This window comes from Ambystoma mexicanum, chromosome 3p (genome assembly GCF_040938575.1).
Source record: "Ambystoma mexicanum isolate Mex_15411 chromosome 3p, UKY_AmexF1_1, whole genome shotgun sequence".
NCBI lineage: Eukaryota > Metazoa > Chordata > Amphibia > Caudata > Ambystomatidae > Ambystoma > Ambystoma mexicanum.
In genome coordinates, this window is record NC_090925.1 from 340,473,359 (window position 1) to 340,493,992 (window position 20,634).

Below are 20,634 nucleotides of genomic sequence, written 5' to 3' on the forward strand. Positions count from 1 at the left end.
AACCTTCTGACAACGCCGGTACACTCCCAGCTTGCGCTTGACGCACCATTAAAGGGGATGACCAGCGTGACGTGCTGGGTCAGGATCAGTCATGTGTCATCCGGTTATGGTTTGTCAAGGAATGTGATGTCATGCCACGATATGGCATGCTATGATTTATAATGCCACGGTATGCGTCATGATATGCCATGGCATTCCCAGAAGGCTTCTGGTGTGACGTTCTCCGTTTACATTGCCACTAAGCGTGGCTTTCTGCTTGAGGCCCCAGTTTGCCATTTCTAATAAGGTGGACTTTCCTAGTCAGGTTCCAGTGGTGAGCACATCCCCGGTGCAGGGTTCGGATGGCAGGGGGGCACCGGGAGCTGTTAGCTCCTGCTTGCAGCCTAGAAGAGCCTGCTTAACTGAACACCAACAGTCACCAGGAGCTACTCTCTGCCCCCCCTACCCCCCCCGGCCAACGAATGCTGAACCAACGCACCCATGTGAAGTTAGCTCTATGAGTCGGGGGCAATCTATACAAAACATTAGGACAATCTACGCGACATTAAAAGCATGAGGGGGTCATACATGATGGGCACAATGATAGCACTGCAGCTTATGCAGAGGTTTAGATTTGCGGAACGCTATGTCCCCGCTCCCCTGAGCTCCTGGCCACAGGTTAATGCAGGATACCCGCGAGCTGCTTTTAGCTCCTGCTTATCCCATCTTGATTGCGATCCCTGCCAGTACACTCCCAGATTAATATTGCAATTAAGCTCCCAGTTTACACAATTCCAGCAACTTGCACTAAAAAATGTCACACATTTCCTGGCTCATGGCCAGCAACTGTGCTGGAGCAACCCTACATCTGCTGCTCATATTGAAAAGACACACATCCCTACATCCCCCATTGCACATAATGGCGGGAGGTGTGATAAGGCTCTTGGCCCATCACACTGAAGGCAGGCCTGCCAAATATCCTGGAGACATTTAAGACACAGCATTGATCTTGACATCTAAAAATAAATCCATCAAAACACACAGTGTGCGCAACTTCTCCACTAAACAAGGCATCGCAGCAGAGGACAGGAAAGCACAGAAGGTCCCTGGAAGGAACCTAAGGGCGAGCAGTTGTAAGGGCGCCCACGGCTAACACCACCACGAGACACTCGTGCCACAAATACCCATCAAGGGCAGCATTAGTAAGAAGATACTCTCTGGTGCTTTTGGCAATAGACAAAGCACCCATGCGCAAAAGTGTTCTTTGACTACGCCCCATTGTGTTGCCTGTTCTGCAGTCTTGCACATTGCGGCCTCCATGCACAATTCATCACAACACACTGTGTAATGCCCACCGCAGACAGCACACGATACTTACAGAGCATTTTCAACATCCAAACATCACTACTGAGGGCAGGAAGGATATCTGTGCAACACATGTATTGGGTAGTAGGGCCCATGGTGACGAATGGACTGCCCACTCAACACACAGCATGTTTCAGAGGGCCGTCTCACTCGTTAGAGAGCCAGGACTTTGCGCAGTCACTCAATGCCATTCTGCGCAGCCTAACTGGAGCTCACACAGATGTGTGCCCGCCAGGGGAGTTGCTAGGTCTGGAAAAGACCCGGGGCTATGCTGATGTCAGAACTGTTGGGATTGGGGGCTAGCTAGTCTTTTGGCTGTAGCTCCTGAGATTCTATCCGGGGCTACAACCAAAAGATCAGGGGCTATAGCCCCCTTAATGCCCCCCTAGCAACGCCCCTGGTGCCCGCTTCCACGCTCTCAGGTTTCCAGTTTGGGCGCCATTTCTCATTGGAGGTCTACATCATCTTATGTCCTAATAACTGGGGAGCTGCTCACGAGCTAAGAGCCCCCCAAGACCTCTGTATTCAGCCTGCGGGAGACAGGTTAGCCATCGGCAGGACCGATTCTGCCCACCGCCATCCCTCCAACGTTGATAAAGCATTGCGCATCATGAAGAAGATCAAAAAAGGCAGCCAGACCCATTATTATAGCACTTAGAAGCAGAAGTGACAAGACACGGAGCGCTAAATATTAATGATGAAAACTTGATATTAATGGTTCTTCCCAGCTATGAGACTGTACTCCCAGCAGTAGTGTGGAGGGACAGCATCGGGGAGACTCTACTCCTGACAGCATCAGGGAGACTCTACTCCCAGCAGTAGTGTGGAGGGACAGCATGAGGGAGACTCTACTCTGGACAGCATCAGGGAGACCCTATTCCCAGCAGTAGTGTGGAGGGACAGCATCAGGGAGACTCTACTCCTGACAGCATCAGGGAGACTACTCCCAGTAGTAGTGTGGAGGGACAGCATCAGGGAGACTCTACTCCCAGCAGTAGTGTGGAGGGACAGCATCAGGGAGACTCTAATCCCAGCAGTAGTGTGGAGGGACAGCATCAGGAGTACTCTACTCCCAGCAGTAGTGTGGAAGGACAGCATCGGGGAGACTCTACTCCTGACAGCATCAGGGAGACTCTATTCCCAGCAGTAGTGTGGAGGGACAGCATCAGGGAGACTCTACTCCTGACAGCATCAGGGAGGCTCTACTCCCAGCAGTAGTGTGGAGGGACAGCATGAGGGAGACTCTACTCCCAGCAGTAGTGTGAAGGGACAGCATCGGGAAACTCTACTCCTGACAGCATCAGGGAGACTCTACTCCCAGCAGTAGTGTGGAGGGACAGCATCAGGGAGACTCTACTCCCAGCAGTAATCTGGAGGGACAGCATCAGGGAGACTCTACTCCCTGCAGTAGTGTGGAGGGACAGCATGAGGGAGACTCTACTCCCAGCAGTAGTGTGGAGGGACAGCATCAGGGAGACTCTACTCCCAGCAGTAGTGTGGAGGGACAGAATGAGGGAGACTCTTCTCCCAGCAGTAGTGTGGAGGGACAGCATGAAGGAGACTCTACTCCTGACAGCACGAGGGAGACTCTACTCCTAGCACTAGTGTGGAGGGTCAGCATCAGGGAGACTCTACTCCTAGCAGTAGTGTGGAGGGACAGCATCAGGGAGACTCTACTCCCAGCGGTAGTGTGGAGGGACAGCATGAAGGAGACTCTACTCCCAGCAGTAGTGTGGAGGGACAGCATGAGGGAGACTCTACTCCTGACAGCATCAGGGAGGCTCTACTCCCAGCAGTAGTGTGGAGGGACAGCATGAGGGAGACTCTACTCCCAGCAGTAGTGTGGAGGGACAGCATCGGGGAGACTCTACTCCTGAAAGCATCAGGGAGACTCTACTCCCAGCAGTAGTGTGGAGGGACAGCATGAGGGAGACTGTACTCCCAGCAGTAGTGTGGAGGGAGAGCATCTGGGAGACTCTACTCCCAGCAGTAGTGTGGAGGGACAGCATGAGGGAGACTCTACTCCCAGCAGTAGTGTGGAGGGACAGAATCAGGGATACTTTACTCCTGACAGCATCACAGAGGCTCTACTCCCAGCAGTAGTGTGGAGGGACAGCATGAGGGAGACTATACTCCCACCAGTAGTGTGGAGGGACAGCATGAGGGAGGCTCTACTCCCAGCAGTAGTGTGGAGGGACAGCATCAGGGAGACTCTACTCCCGACAGCATCAGGGAGGCTCTACTCCCAGGAGTAGTGTGGAGGGGCATCATGAGGGAGACTCTACTCCTGACAGCATCAGGGAGGCTCTACTCCCATCAGTAGTGTGGAGGGACAGCATGAGGGCGACTCTACTCCTGACAGCATCAGGGAGGCTCTGCTCCCAGCAGTAGTGTGGAGGGACAGCATGAGGGAGACTCTACTCCTGACAGCATAAGGGAGGCTCTACTCCCAGCAGTAGTGTGGAGGGACAGCATCTGGGAGACTCTAATCCCAGCAGTAGTGTGGAGGGACAGCATGAGGGAGACTCTACTCCCAGCAGTAGTGTGGAGGGACAGCATCAGGGAGACTCTACTCCCAGCAGTATTGTGGAGGGACAGCATGAGGGAGACTCTACTCCGGACAGCATCAGGGAGACTCTACTCCCAGCAGTAGTGTGGAGGGACAGCATGAGGGCGACTCTACTCCTGACAGCATCAGGGAGGCTCTACTCCCAGCAGTAGTGTGGCGGTACAGCATGAGGGAGACTCTACTCCTGACAGCATAAGGGAGGCTCTACTCCCAGCAGTAGTGTGGAGGGACAGCATCTGGGAGACTCTAATCCCAGCAGTAGTGTGGAGGGACAGCATCAGGGAGACTACTCCCAGCAATAGTGTGGAGGGACAGCATCAGGGAGACTCTACTCCCAGCAGTAGTGTGGAGGGACAGCATGAGGGAGACTCTACTCTGGGCAGCATCAGGGAGACTCTACTCCCAGCAGTAGTGTGGAGGGACGCATCAGGAAGACTCTACTCCCAGCAGTAGTGTGGAGGGACAGCATCAGGAGTACTCTACTCCAGCAGTAGTGTGGAGGGACAGCATTGGGGAGACTCTACTCCTGACAGCATCAGGGAGACTCTACTCCCAGCAGTAGTGTGGAGGGACAGCATCAGGGAGACTCTACTCCCAGCAGTAGTGTGGAGGGACAGCATCAGGGAGACTCTCTACTCCTGACAGCATCAGGGAGACTCTACTCCCAGCAGTAGTGTGGAGGGACAGCATCAGGGAGACTACTCCCAGTAGTAGTGTGGAGGGACAGCATGAGGGAGACTCTACTCCCTGCAGTAGTGTGGAGGGACAGCATGAGGGAGACTCTGCTCCCAGCAGTAGTGTGGAGGGACAGCATGAGGGAGTCTCTACTCCCTGTAGTAGTGTGGAGGGACAGCATGAGGGAGATTCTACTCCCAGCAGTAGTGTGGAGGGACACCATCTGGGAGACTCTACTCCCAGCAGTAGTTTGGAGGGACAGCATCAGGGAGACGACTCCCAGCAGTAGTGTGGAGGGACAGCATCAGGGAGACTCTACTCCCAGCAGTAGTGTGGAGGGACAGCATGAGGGAGTCTCTACTCCGGACAGCATCAAGGAGACTCTACTCCCAGCAGTAGTGTGGAGGGACAGCATCAGGGAGACGCTACTCCCAGCAGTAGTGTGGAGGGACAGCATGAGGAGTACTCGACTCCCAGCAGTAGTGTGGAGGGACAGCATTGGGGAGACTCTACTCCTGACAGCATCAGGGAGACTCTTCTCTCAACAGTAGTGTGGAGGGACAGCATCAGGGAGACTCTACTCCTAGCAGTAGTGTGGAGGGACAGCATCAGGGAGACTCTACTCCCAGCAGTAGTGTGGAGGGACAGCATCAGGGAGACTCTACCCCCAGCAGTAGTGTGGAGGGACAGCATCAGGGAGACTCTACTCCTAGAAGTAGTGTGGAGGGACAGCATCAGGGAGACTCTACTCCCAGCAGTAGTGTGGAGGGACAGCATCAGGGAGACTCTACTCCCAGCAGTATTGTGGAGGGACAGCATGAGGGTGACTCTACTCCGGACAGCATCAGGGAGACTCTACTCCCAGCAGTAGTGTGGAGGGACAGCATGAGGGCGACTCTACTCCTGACAACATCAGGGAGGCTCTACTCCCAGCAGTAGTGTGGAGGTACAGCATGAGGGAGACTCTACTCCTGACAGCATAAGGGAGGCTCTACTCCCAGCAGTAGTGTGGAGGGACAGCATCTGGGAGACTCTAATCCCAGCAGTAGTGTGGAGGGACAGCATCAGGGAGACTACTGCCAGCAATAGTGTGGAGGGACAGCATCAGGGAGACTCTACTCCCAGCAGTAGTGTGGAGGGACAGCATCAGGGAGACTCTACTCCGGACAGCATCAGGGAGACTCTACTCCCAGCAGTAGTGTGGAGGGACAGCATGAGGAAGACTCTACTCCTGACAGCATCAGGGAGGCTATACTCCCAGCAGTAGTGTGGAGGTACAGCATGAGGGAGACTCTACTCCTGACAGCATAAGGGAGGCTCTACTCCCAGCAGTAGTGTGGAGGGACAGCATCTGGGAGACTCTAATCCCAGCAGTAGTGTGGAGGGACAGCATCAGGGAGACTACTCCCAGCAATAGTGTGGAGGGACAGCATCAGGGAGACTCTACTCCCAGCAGTAGTGTGGAGGGACAGCATGAGGGAGACTCTACTCCGGACAGCATCAGGGAGACTCTACTCCCAGCAGTAGTGTGGAGGGACAGCATCAGGAAGACTCTACTCCCAGCAGTAGTGTGGATGGACAGCATCAGGGAGACTCTACTCCCAGCAGTAGTGTGGAGGGACAGCATCAGGAGTACTCTACTCCAGCAGTAGTGTGGAGGGACAGCATTGGGGAGACTCTACTCCTGACAGCATCAGGGAGACTCTACACCCAGCAGTAGTGTGGAGGGACAGCATCAGGGAGACTCTACTCCCAGCAGTAGTGTGGAGGGCCAGCATCAGGGAGACTCTACTCCCAGCAGTAGTGTGGAGGGAGAGCATCAGGGAGACTCTACTCCTGACAGCATCAGGGAGGCTCTACTCCCAGGAGTAGTGTGGAGGGACAGCATGAGAGAGACTCTACTCCCAGCAGTAGTGTGAAGGGACAGCATCAGGGAGACTCTACTCCTGACAGCATCAGGGAGACTCTACTCCCAGCAGTAGTGTGGAGGGACAGCATCAGGGAGACTCTACTCCCAGCAGTAATGTGGAGGGACAGCATCAGGGAGACTCTACTCCCTGAAGTAGTGTGGAGGGACAGCATGAGGGAGACTCTACTCCCAGCAGTGGTGTGGAGGGACAGCATCAGGGAGACTCTACTCCCAGCAGTAGTGTGGAGGGACAGAATGAGGGAGACTCTACTCCCAGCAGTAGTGTGGAGGGACAGCATGAAGGAGACTCTACTCCTGACAGCATCAGGGAGGCTCTACTCCCAGCAGTAGTGTGGAGGGAGAGCATGAGGGAGACTCTACTCCCAGCAGTAGTGTGGAGGGACAGCATCGGGGAGACTCTACTCCTGACAGCATCAGGGAGACTCTACTCCTAGCAGTAGTGTGGAGGGACAGCATCAGGGAGACTCTACTCCCAGCAGTAGTGTGGAGGGACAGTATCAGGGAGACTCTACTCCCTGCAGTTGTGTGGAGGGACAGCATGAGGGAGACTCTATTCCCAGCAGTAGTGTGGAGGGACAGCATCAGGGAGACTCTACTCCCAGCAGTAGTATGGAGGGACAGCATGAAGCAGACTCTACTCCCAGCAGTAGTGTGGAGGGACAGCATGAGGGAGACTCTACTACTGACAGCATCAGAGAGGCTCTACTCCCAGCAGTAGTGTGGAGGAACAGCATGAGGGAGATTCTACTCCTGACAGCATCAGGGAGACTCTACTCGCAGCAGTAGTGTGGAGGGACAGCATGAGGGAGACTATACTCCCAGCAGTAGTGTGGAGGGACAGCATCAGGGAGACTCTACTCCTGACAGCATCAGGGAGGCTCTACTCCCATCAGTAGTGTGGAGGGACAGCATGAGGGAGACTCTACTCTGGACAGCATCAGGGAGACTCTATTCCCAGCAGTAGTGTGGAGCGACAGCATCAGGGAGACTCTACTCCCAGCAGTAGTGTGGAGGGACAGCATCAGGGAGACTCTACTACCAGCAGTAGTGTGGAGGGACAGCATCAGGAGTACTCTACTCCCAGCAGTAGTGTGGAAGGACAGCATCGGGAGACTCTACTCCTGACAGCATCAGGAAGACTCTACTTCCAGAAGTAGTGTGGAGGGACAGCATCAGAGAGACTCTACTCCCAGCAGTAGTGTGGAGGGACAGCATCAGGGAGACTCTACTCCCAGCAGTAGTGTGGAGGGACAGCATCAGGGAGACTCTACTCCTGACAGCATCAGGGAGGCTCTACTCCCAGCAGTAGTGTGGAGGGATAGCATCAGGGAGACTCTACTCCCAGCAGTAGTGTGAAGAGACAGCATCGGGGAGACTCTACTCCTGACAGCATCAGGGAGACTCTACTCCCAGCAGTAGTGTGGAGGGACAGCATCAGGGAGACTCTACTCCCAGCAGTAATGTGGAGGGACAGCATCAGGGAGACTCTACTCCCTGCAGTAGTGTGGAGGGACAGCATGAGGGAGACTCTACTCCCAGCAGTAGTGTGGAGGGACAGCATCAGGGAGACTCTACTCCCAGCAGTAGTGTGGAGGGACAGAATGAGGGAGACTCTACTCCCAGCAGTAGTGTGGAGGGACAGCATGAAGGAGACTCTACTCCTGACAGCATCAGGGAGGCTCTACTCCCAGCAGTAGTGTAGAGGGACAGCATGAGGGAGACTCTACTCCCAGCAGTAGTGTGGAGGGACAGCATCGGGGAGACTCTACTCCTGACAGCATCAGGGAGACTCTACTCCTAGCAGTAGTGTGGAGGGACAGCATCAGGGGGACTCTACTCTCAGCAGTAGTGTGGAGGGACAGCATCAGGGAGACTCTACTCCCTGCAGTTGTGTGGAGGGACAGCATGAGGGAGACTCTACTCCCAGCAGTAGTGTGGAGGGACAGCATCAGGGAGACTCTACTCCCAGCAGTAGTGTGGAGGGACATCATGAAGCAGACTCTACTCCCAGCAGTAGTGTGGAGGGACAGCATGAGGGAGACTCTACTCATGACAGCATCAGAGAGGCTCTACTCCCAGCAGTAGTGTGGAGGGACAACATGAGGGAGACTCTACTCCTGACAGCATCAGGGAGACTCTATTCCCAGCAGTAGTGTGGAGGGACATCATGAAGCAGACTCTACTCCCAGCAGTAGTGTGGAGGGACAGCATGATGGAGACTCTACTCCTGACAGCATCAGGGAGACTACTCCCAGCAGTAGTGTGGAGGGACAGCATCAGGGAGACTCTACTCCCAGCAGTAGTGTGGAGGGACAGCATCAGGGAGACTCTACTCCCAGCAGTAGTGTGGAGGGACAGCATCAGGAGTACTCTACTCCCAGCAGTAGTGTGGAAGGACAGCATCGGGGAGACTCTACTCCTGACAGCATCAGGGAGACTCTACTCCCAGCAGTACTGTGGAGGGACAGCATGAGGGAGACTCTACTCCTGACAGCATCAGGGAGGCTCTACTCCCTGCAGTAGTGTGGAGGGACAGCATGAGGGAGACTCAACTCCCAGCAGTAGTGTGGAGAGACAGCATCAGGGAGACTCTACTCCCAGCAGTAGTGTGGAGGGACAGCATCAGGGAGACTCTACTCCCAGCAGTAGTGTGGAGGGACAGCATCAGGGAGACTCTACTCCTGACAGCATCAGGGAGGCTCTACTCCCAGGAGTAGTGTGGAGGGACAGCATGAGGGAGACTCTACTCCTGACAGCATCAGGGAGGCTCTACTCCCATCAGTAGTGTGGAGGGACAGCATGAGGGAGACTCTACTCCCAGCAGTAGTGTAGAGGGACAGCATCAGGGAGACTCTACTCCCTGCAGTAGTGTGGAGGGACAGCATGAGGGAGACTCTACTCCCAGCAGTAGTGTGGAGGGACAGCATGAGGGAGACTCTACTCCTGACAGCATCAGGGAGGCTCTACTCCCAGCAGTAGTGTGGAGGGACAGCATGAGGGCGACTCTACTCCTGACAGCATCAGGGAGGCTCTACTCCCAGCAGTAGTGTGGAGGGACAGCAATAGGGAGACTCTACTCCTGACAGCATCAGGGAGGCTCTACTCCCAGCAGTAGTGTGGAGGGACAGCATAAGGGCGACTCTACTCCTGACAGCATCAGGGAGGCTCTACTCCCAGCAGTAGTGTGGAGGGACAGCAATAGGGAGACTCTACTCCTGACAGCATCAGGGAGGCTCTACTCCCAGCAGTAGTGTGGAGGGACAGCATGAGGGGGACTCTACTCCCAGCAGTAGTGGGGAGGGACAGCATCAGGGAGAGTCTACTCCCAGCAGTAATGTGGAGGCACAGTATCAGGGAGACTCTACTCCCAGCACTAGTGTGGAGGCACAGCATCAGGGAGGCTCTACTCCCAGCAGTAGTGTGGAGGGACAGCATCAGGGAGACTCTACTCCCAGCAGTAGTGTGGAGGGACAGAATGAGGGAGACTCTACTCCCAGCAGTAGTGTGGAGGGACAGCATGAAGGAGACTCTACTCCTGACAGCATCAGGGAGGCTCTACTCCCAGCAGTAGTGTAGAGGGACAGCATGAGGAAGACTCTACTCCCAGCAGTTTTGTGGAGGGACAGCATCGGGGAGACTCTACTCCTGACAGCATCAGGGAGACTCTACTCCTAGCAGTAGTGTGGAGGGACAGCATCAGGGAGACTCTACTCCCAGCAGTAGTGTGGAGGGACAGCATCAGGGAGACTCTACTCCCAGCAGTAGTGTGGAGGGACATCATGAAGCAGACTCTACTCCCAGCAGTAGTGTGGAGGGACAGCATGAGGGAGACTCTACTCCTGACAGCATCAGAGAGGCTCTACTCCCAGCAGTAGTGTGGAGGGACAGCATGAGGGAGACTCTACTCCTGACAGCATCAGGGAGACTCTATTTCCAGCAGTAGTGTGGAGGGACATCATGAAGCAGACTCTACTCCCAGCAGTAGTGTGGAGGGACAGCATGAGGGAGACTCTACTCTTGACAGCATCAGGGAGACTACTCCCAGCAGTAGTGTGGAGGGACAGCATCAGGGAGACTCTACTCCCAGCAGTAGTGTGGAGGGACAGCATCAGGGAGACTCTACTCCCAGCAGTAGTGTGGAGGGACAGCATCAGGAGTACTCTACTCCCAGCAGTAGTGTGGAAGGACAGCCTCGGGGAGACTCTACTCCTGACAGCATCAGGGAGACTCTACTCCCAGCAGTACTGTGGAGGGACAGCATGAGGGAGACTCTACTCCTGACAGCATGAGGGAGACTCAACTCCCAGCAGTAGTGTGGAGAGACAGCATCAGGGAGACTCTACTCCCAGCAGTAGTGTGGAGGGACAGCATGAGGGAGACTCTACTCCCAGCAGTAGTGTGGAGGGACAGCATCAGGGAGACTTTACTCCTGACAGCATCAGGGAGGCTCTACTCCCAGCAGTAGTGTGGAGGGACAGCATGAGGGAGACTATACTCCCAGCAGTAGTGTGGAGGGACAGCATCAGGGAGACTCTACTCCCAGCAGTAGTGTGGAGGGACAGCATCAGGGAGACTCTACTCCTGACAGCACCAGGGAGGCTCTACTCCCAGGAGTAGTGTGGAGGGACAGCATGAGGGAGACTCTACTCCTGACAGCATCAGGGAGGCTCTACTCCCAGCAGTAGTGTGGAGGGACAGCATGAGGGGGACTCTACTCCCAGCAGTAGTGGGGAGGGACAGCATCAGGGAGAGTCTACTCCCAGCAGTAATGTGGAGGCACAGTATCAGGGAGACTCTACTCCCAGCACTAGTGTGGAGGCACAGCATCAGGGAGGCTCTACTCCCAGCAGTAGTGTGGAGGGACAGCATCAGGTCCGATTTGAGCTTGACCGTCTACCGCTACACAAGCAAACCTCTGGCATCTGGCCCACCTTCAAGGCAACCTCCCACCTAACCCTTATTTCCCTGGTGTCCGGTATTCAGATTGTGGCTATGACATTTGTGGAGATTGTCAACTCAATTTTAGGGTGTCTTTTATGAATCCAAACTATACTGTTTATACGTTTTTTTGTTTTTATTAAACCAAAAACATTTTTTTAACATTGAGATTGAGGGGAAAATGGCAGTGTCATCGATTTTTGCACGAAGGTCTTCCGTGAGTTGTGGAGCACTGCGACACCTACACACAACCGTGTGTGAAGTGAGGGATGGGAACTGCTGCAAGGCACCCAGGGAGACAGCTAGGGTGTGGTCCACCTCCAGTTAGCAGCACAGAGACACACGTGAGGAACTGGCAATTACAAGGAGGATTAGAAACAAGGAAGGATGGAATGGGTCAAGGGACTGGGAAGAAGAGAAACTGGGGAGAGCAAGGAGGAGTAGGGACAAGGAAGAGTGGAATGGGCCGAGGGATTAGGAACAAGAGAAACTGGGGAGAGAAAGGAGGACAGGGGACGAGGAAGGATGGAATGGGCCGAGGGACTAGGAACAAGAGAAACTGGCTAAAGCAAGAAGGACTAGGGACAAGGAAGGATGGAATGTGTCAAGGGACTAGGAAGAAAAGAAACTGGAGAGAGCAAGAAGGACTAGAGACAAGGAAGGATGGAATGTGTCAAGGGACTAGGAAGAAGATAAACTGGGGAGAGCAAGAAGGACTAGAGACAAGGAAGGATGGAATGGGTTAAGGGACTGGGAAGAAGAGGAATTGGCAAGAACAAGGAGGATTAGGGACAAGGAAGGATGGGATGTGTCAAGGGAAGAAGAGAAACTGGAGAGAGCAAGAAGGACTAGAGACAAGGAAGGGTGGAATGGGTCAAGGGACTAGGAAGAAGAGAAACTGGGGAGAGCAAGAAGGACTAGAGACAAGGAAGTATGGAATGGGTCAAGGGACTACGAAGAAGAGGAACTGGCAAGAACAGGGAGGATTAGGGACAAGGAAGGATGGAATGGGCCGAGGGACTGGGAAGAAGAGAAACTGGGGAGAGCAAGGAGGATTAGGGACAAGGAAGGATGGAATGGGCCAAGGGATTAGGAACAAGAGAAACTAGGGAGAGAAAGGAGGACTGGGGTCGAGGAAGGACGGAATGGGCTGAGGGACTAGGAACAAGAGAAACTGGGGAGAGAAAGGAGGACTGGGGACAAGGAAGGATGGAATGGGTCGAGGGCCTAGGGACAAGAGAAACTGGGGAGAGAACGGGGGACTGGGGACAAGGAAGGGTGGAATGGGCCGAGGGACTATGAAGAAGAGAAACTGGCTAAAGCAAAAATGACTAGGGACAAGGAAAGATGGAATGGGCCGAGGGACTAGGAAGAAGAGAAACTGGGGAGAGAAAGGAGGACTGGGGACAAGGAAGGATGGAATGGGCCGAGGGCTTAGAGACAAGAGAAACTGGGAAGAGAAAGGAGGACTGGGGACAAGGAAGGATGGAATGGGCCGAGGGCTTAGAGACAAGAGAAAGTGGGAAGAGAAAGGAGGACTGGGGACAAGGAAGGATGGATGGGCCGAGGGACTAGGAAGAAGAGAGCTTTGAGAGGAAAGGAGAATTCGGGTTTCAGGCAGAGAATTGGGCTATAACAAAGGACACAACGACAATATACAGTTCAAACCAGAGTTGAGGTATCTGACAGAAAATGGCCAAATTAATAATTTAAGAAAAGGGGTCAGAGTACCAATCTCTCTGATAGATCCAAGTTCTTGGGGCCAAAATGCAATGCCCCTTTGCAGTCTTTCTGGGTCTTGTACCTGCGTCACAGAAGCGAAGCTCCTCCATTGAGTGACACAGAGAGTGCAAGTCGTTACGCTTCCTCCACAGCCCATTCTTGTTATTTGTTCTGCCTCCAGCTCGGCCTGAAGCTGGGCAAGAAGTCCACAGGATCCACAATCTACACCAGAGGCGAAGCTGGACTGGAGGCTCCAGAGGCTAAACACCAACCTGTCTAGGGGTCCTGCAGCCCACGACACCCCCTTGTGGGCTTGCTCATAGGGGCCCTTTTCCTGGTATCGCTCCTCCATCCTTACGCCTGCTATGCCCGCTCGATGCTTCGCCACATGCTCATTGCTCTTCCCACCTCACTCACACACCAAGTAGATTTGGAGTGCGTGTTTCGCCCTCTGTTCTCTTCCGGCATCTTCTGGCCCTCCCCAGACTTCTACTCCTTCCCAGCTCCTCCTTGTGTCCCCTTTTCAATGAGTGTAACTGCTCCCAGCTCATCTTGTTGCCACCCGTTCAATAAGTGTAACTGTTCCCAACCCCACCCTTTGTCACCTTTTCGATGAGTGTAACTGCTCCCAGCTCCTCCTTTTGTCACCTTTTCGATGAGTGTAACTGCTCCCAGCTCCTCCTTTTGTCACCTTTTCGATTAGTGTAGCTGCTCACGGCTCGTCCTTTTGTCCCCTTTTCAATCAGTTTAACTGCTTCCATCTCCCCCGTTGTGTCACCTTTTCGATGAGTGCAACTGCTCCCAGCTCCTCCTTTTGTCACCTATTCGATGAGTGTAGCTGCTCCTTGCTCTGCTTGTTGTCACTTTTCAATAAGTGTAACTGCTCCCAGCTCCTCCTTTTGTCCCCTTTTCGATGAGTGTAACTGCTCCCAGCTCCTCCTTTTGTCACCTTTTCGATAAGTGTAACTGCTCCCAGCTCCTCCTTTTGTCACCTATTCAATGAGTGTAACTGCTCCCAGCTCCTCCTTGTGTCACCTATTCAATGAGTGTAACTGCTCCCAGCTCTTCCTTTTGTCCCCTTTTCGATGACTGTAACTGCTCCCAGCCCCTCCTTTTGCCACCTTTTCGATGAGTGCAACTGCTCCCAGCTCCTCCTCTGCTTGCCTGTTCACCAGCTCCTACTCCACTCTTGTCTTTGCTACCTCCTCTGGTCTTCTCTTCCCCGCCTCCTTATTATCCCTTAGTCTCTCCACCAGCTCCTTCTCTCCTCCTGTCAGCTCGGACGTCTTCTCTGTCACCCGCCTCTCTTCTCCCCAAGTGCCTCCAAAGTCGCACCATCTCCTTAGCTGTACACTCACACCTGTGTGTTCTCTTTACTCGCTCTTGTGTGCCACTGTCCCCTCCTCCTGGGCTGGCCTCCCCATGAGTGTCTGCAACTGTGTGTGATTTCATTGCTAGTGCAGGACTGGTTCTGCCTAATAGGTTTTCCACGCCAGGTCATTTTACTTTTCAACTTTGACCCCCCCCCCCTCTTGCCGACCCATCCTTCATAAGGCCCAGTGTGTGGAGGTGGAGGAGCCTGAGCTTCCTGTCGCACCAGCACAACTCCACTTCCTGTTTGAGGCGTTTTTCCCGAACCGTATGTCAATGAGAGGTTCTACTACTCTGTGCACAGTACTGCGCAGTGCGCACACTGCCCTGATGTGAAACGTTTCTCAGCCGCAGGGCCATATTTAAAAGGAGAGCGTTCGTTCTCGGCACCACATCTTATGTTCGGCAAAGCTCTTGAAAAGACAGGTATTATTACTGAAGTGCACGTGTGATGAGTCACTCCCGCCTAATGGGCGGGGGTCTGCGATGTGACCTGGGGACCCTACCCTCACCGCGCCTGCACCACAGAGCAGATGGCAGCACACATCCATCATCTTAATCATGACCCCAAGGGAGATGCGGGGGACATTACCACAGAGGAATATTTATTCCACGAGGCGAGTCTTTCCCAGTCTCCAGTCACTTACCTATTCAGTCTTAATTGCTTGCCCGCTTGCCTGATGTAGCCCCTCATTTCACGAGGCGGGCTTTCCCAGACTCCAGTCACTTACCTGCTCAGTCTTAATTGCTTGCCCGCTTGCCTGATGTAGCCCCTCATTCCACGAGGCGAGGCTTTTCCAGACTCCAGTCACTTACCTGCTCACTCTTAATTGTTTGCCCGCTTGCCTGATGTAGCCCCTTATTCCACAAGGCAAGGCTTTCCCAGTCTCCAGTCACTTACCTGCTCAGTCTTAATTGCTTGTCCGCTTGCCTGATGTAGCCCCTCATTCCACGAGGCGAGGCTTTCCCAGACTCCAGTCACTTACCTGCTCAGTCTTAATTGTTTTCCCGCTTGCCTGATATAGCCCCTTATTCCACAAGGCAAGGCTTTCCCTGTCTCCAGTCACACCTGCTTAGTCTTAATTGCTTGCCCGCTTGCCTGATGTAGCCCCTCATTCCACGAGGCGAGTCTTTCCCAGTCTCCAGTCACTTACCTACTCAGTCTTAATTGCTTGCCCGCTTGCCTGATGTAGCCCCTCATTTCACGAGGCGGGCTTTCCCAGACTCCAGTCACTTACCTGCTCAGTCTTAATTGTTTTCCTGCTTGCCTGATGTAGCCCCTTATTCCACAAGGCAAGGCTTTCCCTGTCTCCAGTCACACCTGCTTAGTCTTAATTGCTTGCCCGCTTGCCTGATGTAGCCCCTCATTCCACGAGGTGAGTCTTTCCCAGTCTCCAGTCACTTACCTGCTCAGTCTTAATTGATTGCCCGCTTGCCTGATGTAGCCCCTCATTCCACGAGGCGAGGCTTTCCCAGACTCCAGTCACTTACCTGCTCAGTCTTAATTGCTTGCCCGCTTGCCTGATGTAGCCCCTCATTCCACGAGGCAAGGCTTTCCCAGACTCCAGTCACTTACCTGCTCAGTCTTAATTGCTTGCCCGCTTGCCTGATGTAGCCCCTCATTCCACGAGGCGAGTCTTTCCCAGTCTCCAGTCACTTACCTACTCAGTCTTAATTGCTTGCCCGCTTGCCTGATGTAGCCCCTCATTTCACGAGGCGGGCTTTCCCAGACTCCAGTCACTTACCTGCTCAGTCTTAATTGTTTTCCTGCTTGCCTGATGTAGCCCCTTATTCCACAAGGCAAGGCTTTCCCTGTCTCCAGTCACACCTGCTTAGTCTTAATTACTTGCCCGCTTGCCTGATGTAGCCCCTCATTCCACGAGGTGAGTCTTTCCCAGTCTCCAGTCACTTACCTGCTCAGTCTTAATTGATTGCCCGCTTGCCTGATGTAGCCCCTCATTCCACGAGGCGAGGCTTTCCCAGACTCCAGTCACTTACCTGCTCAGTCTTAATTGCTTGCCCGCTTGCCTGATGTAGCTCCTCATTCCATGAGGCGAGGCTTTCCCACTCCTACCTGATTGTCATAAAGGCATTCTGGGTTCCTAATGCAAAGCGCCTACTTTTGCCTGCACCTTTTGCTTGTTTTTACATGTATTGCACCTCTCACCTTTCCCCACCTGCACTCCCTTTCCTCCCCCTCTTCCCCCTTTTCATGTTCAGCATTTGCACATTCCAAATCGTCTCAGGACCTAGTCAGAATGTTTTTGTCTTCCCCCCTTCAACCCCTCCTTCACCTTCCCCTCCCCCTTGTACATTCCAAATGTTTCAAGACCTTTCAAGAACGTTTGGTTTTTATTGTGTACCTTGTTCCTCTTCCCTATCCCCCCTCCTTGTCGTGATGCGCCTCACAACACAATTTTTGCTGTGTATTTGCGCATTACAAATAACCAATGAATAAATAAATAAACAGACAATAGCGTGTAAAAGAGGCCAACTTCTGCTACTACACACAAAATCCTATATTTAAATATTTGATGTAAAAACATTGAGATTATCGCCCTCATTATGTTGGCTCCAATCCCAATGTGCCCAAGGATGAGTTAGAGGGTGTGGGGAGCAAGGCTTGGACGCTCCACCCTTTGTAATCAGTCCAGTGGCAAAGCAAAGAGACAGTCCTTTTAGGGTTCAGCGGGTGTCAGGAAAAGCCCCCTCTCTTACCAGCAGGCAGTCCTTCAGGGTCAGCTGATAGGGAAACATAGGGCCAGTCAGCAGCTTTTTTGAATCCAAAATAGAGTTGTTGTGTCTTTCTTGCCTCCAGGCACGCTTATTTGGGATCGTTTTTATAGTGTGTTCTTGATGCATGATATAACACCTGAAGTTTTGAAACTTTATTGATCACGGCATTATAAAACAAACACAGTTTAAGGGGCCACAGAGCACTTTAAGGGGGTATACAAACAATATAAAGCATGTGACTAAAGTTAACAATTAGAGCGAAAAGCAATTTATACAACCATGGGCCTCATTGCAAGTTTGCCAGTCCAGATAGAAAGTACCGTTAGCAACAGTGCCGGTGCTTCGGTGGTCCTCACTCCCATGGAATCCTGTGCGACTCCATGGGAATGGGGACTTACATTTTACCGGCACCTGACTTCCCGGTCCACCGGAGTTGTAATCTCCCGGTGCACCGGGAAGGCACCCGCTGTTAGCACCGGCAGAGTTACCGCTGGACTTGGCAATGAGCCCAGAAGATGGACAGTGTTGGTGTCCATCTTGGCACAGTGCGGAACATTGCACACCTCCCGCATCCGCCCCTAGAAGGCCCCGCGATGGGTGCAGCACCCATGCCAGTCTCTCTTGAGGGACACGGGTTATGCATCTGTGTCCTTGGTGTACCCCCACCCCCTGGTCTGCAGATGTAGTGGCCCGTTTTCCTATAAAGTTTGAAAGCAGCTCATGGCCAGTTTGTATTTCGCAGCAAAGGGAACCTGTGGCCAGTGCAAATCTTGCAACATAGGTGTGACATGCTTCAAGCTTGAAACATACCGCTACATTCGAGCTGCGAGGCGCTGCACTAACGGAAGCCCCTGCGCCAGACACACGGAGAGCCTTGCCTTCCGCGCAGTGCCATATTTCAGATCCCTTAGTGAATCTACGTCACTGGGCAACATCAGAAGCAATGATAGCAAGGCATAAGGGCAGCGTAGATGGGCGGCCGGCCTGCCCTCCCCCCATCACAGGTGTGCTACTCTCCAGCCCGTTTTAGTTGTGGCGCTTTAGTGGTTCTAAGCGCCACCTATCAGCGAACCTACTGCATTGGAAAAGCAAGCTTCTGAGAGTTAGTGGCTTAATTGGAGCTGTTAATGCACTACTGGTGTGATAGGAGCCTCTTGATTTATATGAGCATGTGTGACCTACGCTGAAGTCCTCTTAACAACAAGCAGTGGCAAAGCAAACTGTTTTGGCTTGTGTATAAGAATTAGATAGATATTGGCCAGGCACTGCTGTTATATGTCCAGTTTCTTGCACCATTTTGCAGCTACTACCATTAATGGCCAGATAGTATCATTTACAGCACTGCCTGGCAAATGTGTAACCCATGTCTATACAAAATCCCAAACCCTTGGCATTGCCAATGCTTGTTTGTGCTGTGTCTATAGCAAGCCGTCTGAGATTTGACCTTCCACAGCATGTTGAGGACCAAATCATGTAGTGGGCAGTAATCTTGTGTTCTGTGTTTTTGAAAATGCCACCCTAACGCTCTCCTCTACTCGCCACTTACTCCTAGGTGAAGGTCGCCTCCATGGCTGACATCAGAAATGTATGGCAACGTCGTTCTGAGGAGCATCTGGAGCAGCAGCGGCGCAACCCTTTCAGTGACGACTTTGATCACGCCCACTCTATGTCCGTCCGCCTGCGCAAGGGCGATAAGGGCTACGGGCGGCCAACAGAGGGCAGTGCAACGGAGCGACGAGGCCTGCGGGCCAACCGACATGTACGCAAGGAGATGGAGGAGCTGTGCCTCATTATACGGGACATGGGGGTGCGAGGCCGGGACGGGCGTCTCCGGGTCACCTTCGGCAGACTCTTCGAGCACTATGTGCGTGTCTCCGACAAGGTGGTGGGCATCCTACTGCGGGCCAGGAAGCATGGCATGCTGGACTTTGAGGGAGAGATGTTGTGGCAGGGAGTACATGATCACATTCTGATCACTCTCCTGGACTAGGCCTCCCCCCTGCACTCAACAAGAAAGAAGATTATAATTTATTTATTTATTTGTTTGTTTGTGTATAGTTCTAAAAGAACTTTAACAAAATATCATCACAATAAATGTTAACACAATTCATTACATTACATTTCATAACGTGTCTAACATTTGCAATGGATATACAATTGAACTAAATTAACATTTGCAACCATAGTTTAAATTTTCATCTTCGGATTTCCAATAAAGATAGACTATACAGTCTTTATATCACTATATCAGTCATGCAAGCCTCTGATTCAAGTTTCCCTGTATATATAGGCAAATAAGAATACTGGTAGAAGGGAACTTACCCAGCAAGCCTCAAGTACTCTGTCACACTGCCACATGTTTTAAATTCAACCCCGGCAGCCGGAAGCAGCTTATCATATAACAGTTTTCGTTAAAATAAGAAATATTAAGCAATTTAAAACTAATAGCAAGCTAAAATGTCGCCTAGAATAGAGGCATCTCAAACAAATGACAAGCTGCCTCCATTTGTCAGTGTATTACTTAGCAATAGACAATCGCTTACTATGCGAGGTGCATCCTTTCAGTGTCCTTGTTAAGACAATAGTCCCAGAATGTGTCACCCTTTACAGAATCGGGAGCAATACACCATATGACCCAAGGTATTCATATACTCAGTGCTCAATACCGAACATTCTGTGAATAAGGTGTTTTGCCATCTCTGATCTAACAGCTTGTTTGCACAGACACCAACATCTATCTTTATGGGGAACCCCAAGCGAGCCGCCACAGTCACATATGTCGCTAATTGACGTGCACATTCTTAATCGGAAGCTATTAACCCATACATTCGGGCATTGCTGGGGTTTCAAATATGTATGCACCGCCCTGGATGCGTACTCGTGACTTCTAAACGTCGCTACATGGCTGCAGTTGGCGACCCAGTCCCATTGTTTAACTCTATGTTGAAAAATGCATTTCAGAGTTTGGCAATTTGTCCCTCTAGTAAAATCGGGGCACCAACCAGTGTCCTTGTCTAGGCAACTCGCCAGAGCATCAAACTGGTGTGTGCCACGCAGAACATCGTTTTTGGAGTCATGGAAGCCTGGGCGCACTTTATAAACTGACCATACCCCCACTCTCTAACTTCTTCAAAACAAGAACTGGCAAAGCCACAGGTATCCCAGGTGCTGCCAGGTAACTCTGTTCTCTCTGCGTCCCTGGCACTGCCCAGCTAATGATGTTCTCTCTCTGTACCCCTCAGAATAACCAGGTATCTCATCATATGCCACAGATGTTGCCCCATTTACACTGATTCCTGCCCTGTCCACCTAATATTTTTTTCTCAATGCCATGATGGTGCCATGGTCA

At 52.5% G+C, this 20,634-nt stretch overlaps 1 protein-coding gene across 1 annotated transcript in view; it reads left to right on the forward strand.

Annotated features, from left to right (window-relative positions):
• The window catches only part of LOC138580410 (actin-binding Rho-activating protein-like), a 102,871-nt gene extending 83,341 nt beyond the window's left edge, over window positions 1-19,530 (forward strand). Inside the window, exon 2 of the mRNA XM_069650942.1 lies at window positions 18,838-19,530. Coding sequence (XP_069507043.1) covers window positions 18,838-19,275 — 438 coding nt within the window. The 3' untranslated portion in view covers window positions 19,276-19,530. The remainder of the gene's footprint in view (window positions 1-18,837) is intronic.
• Window positions 19,531-20,634: the final 1,104 nt, after the last annotated feature.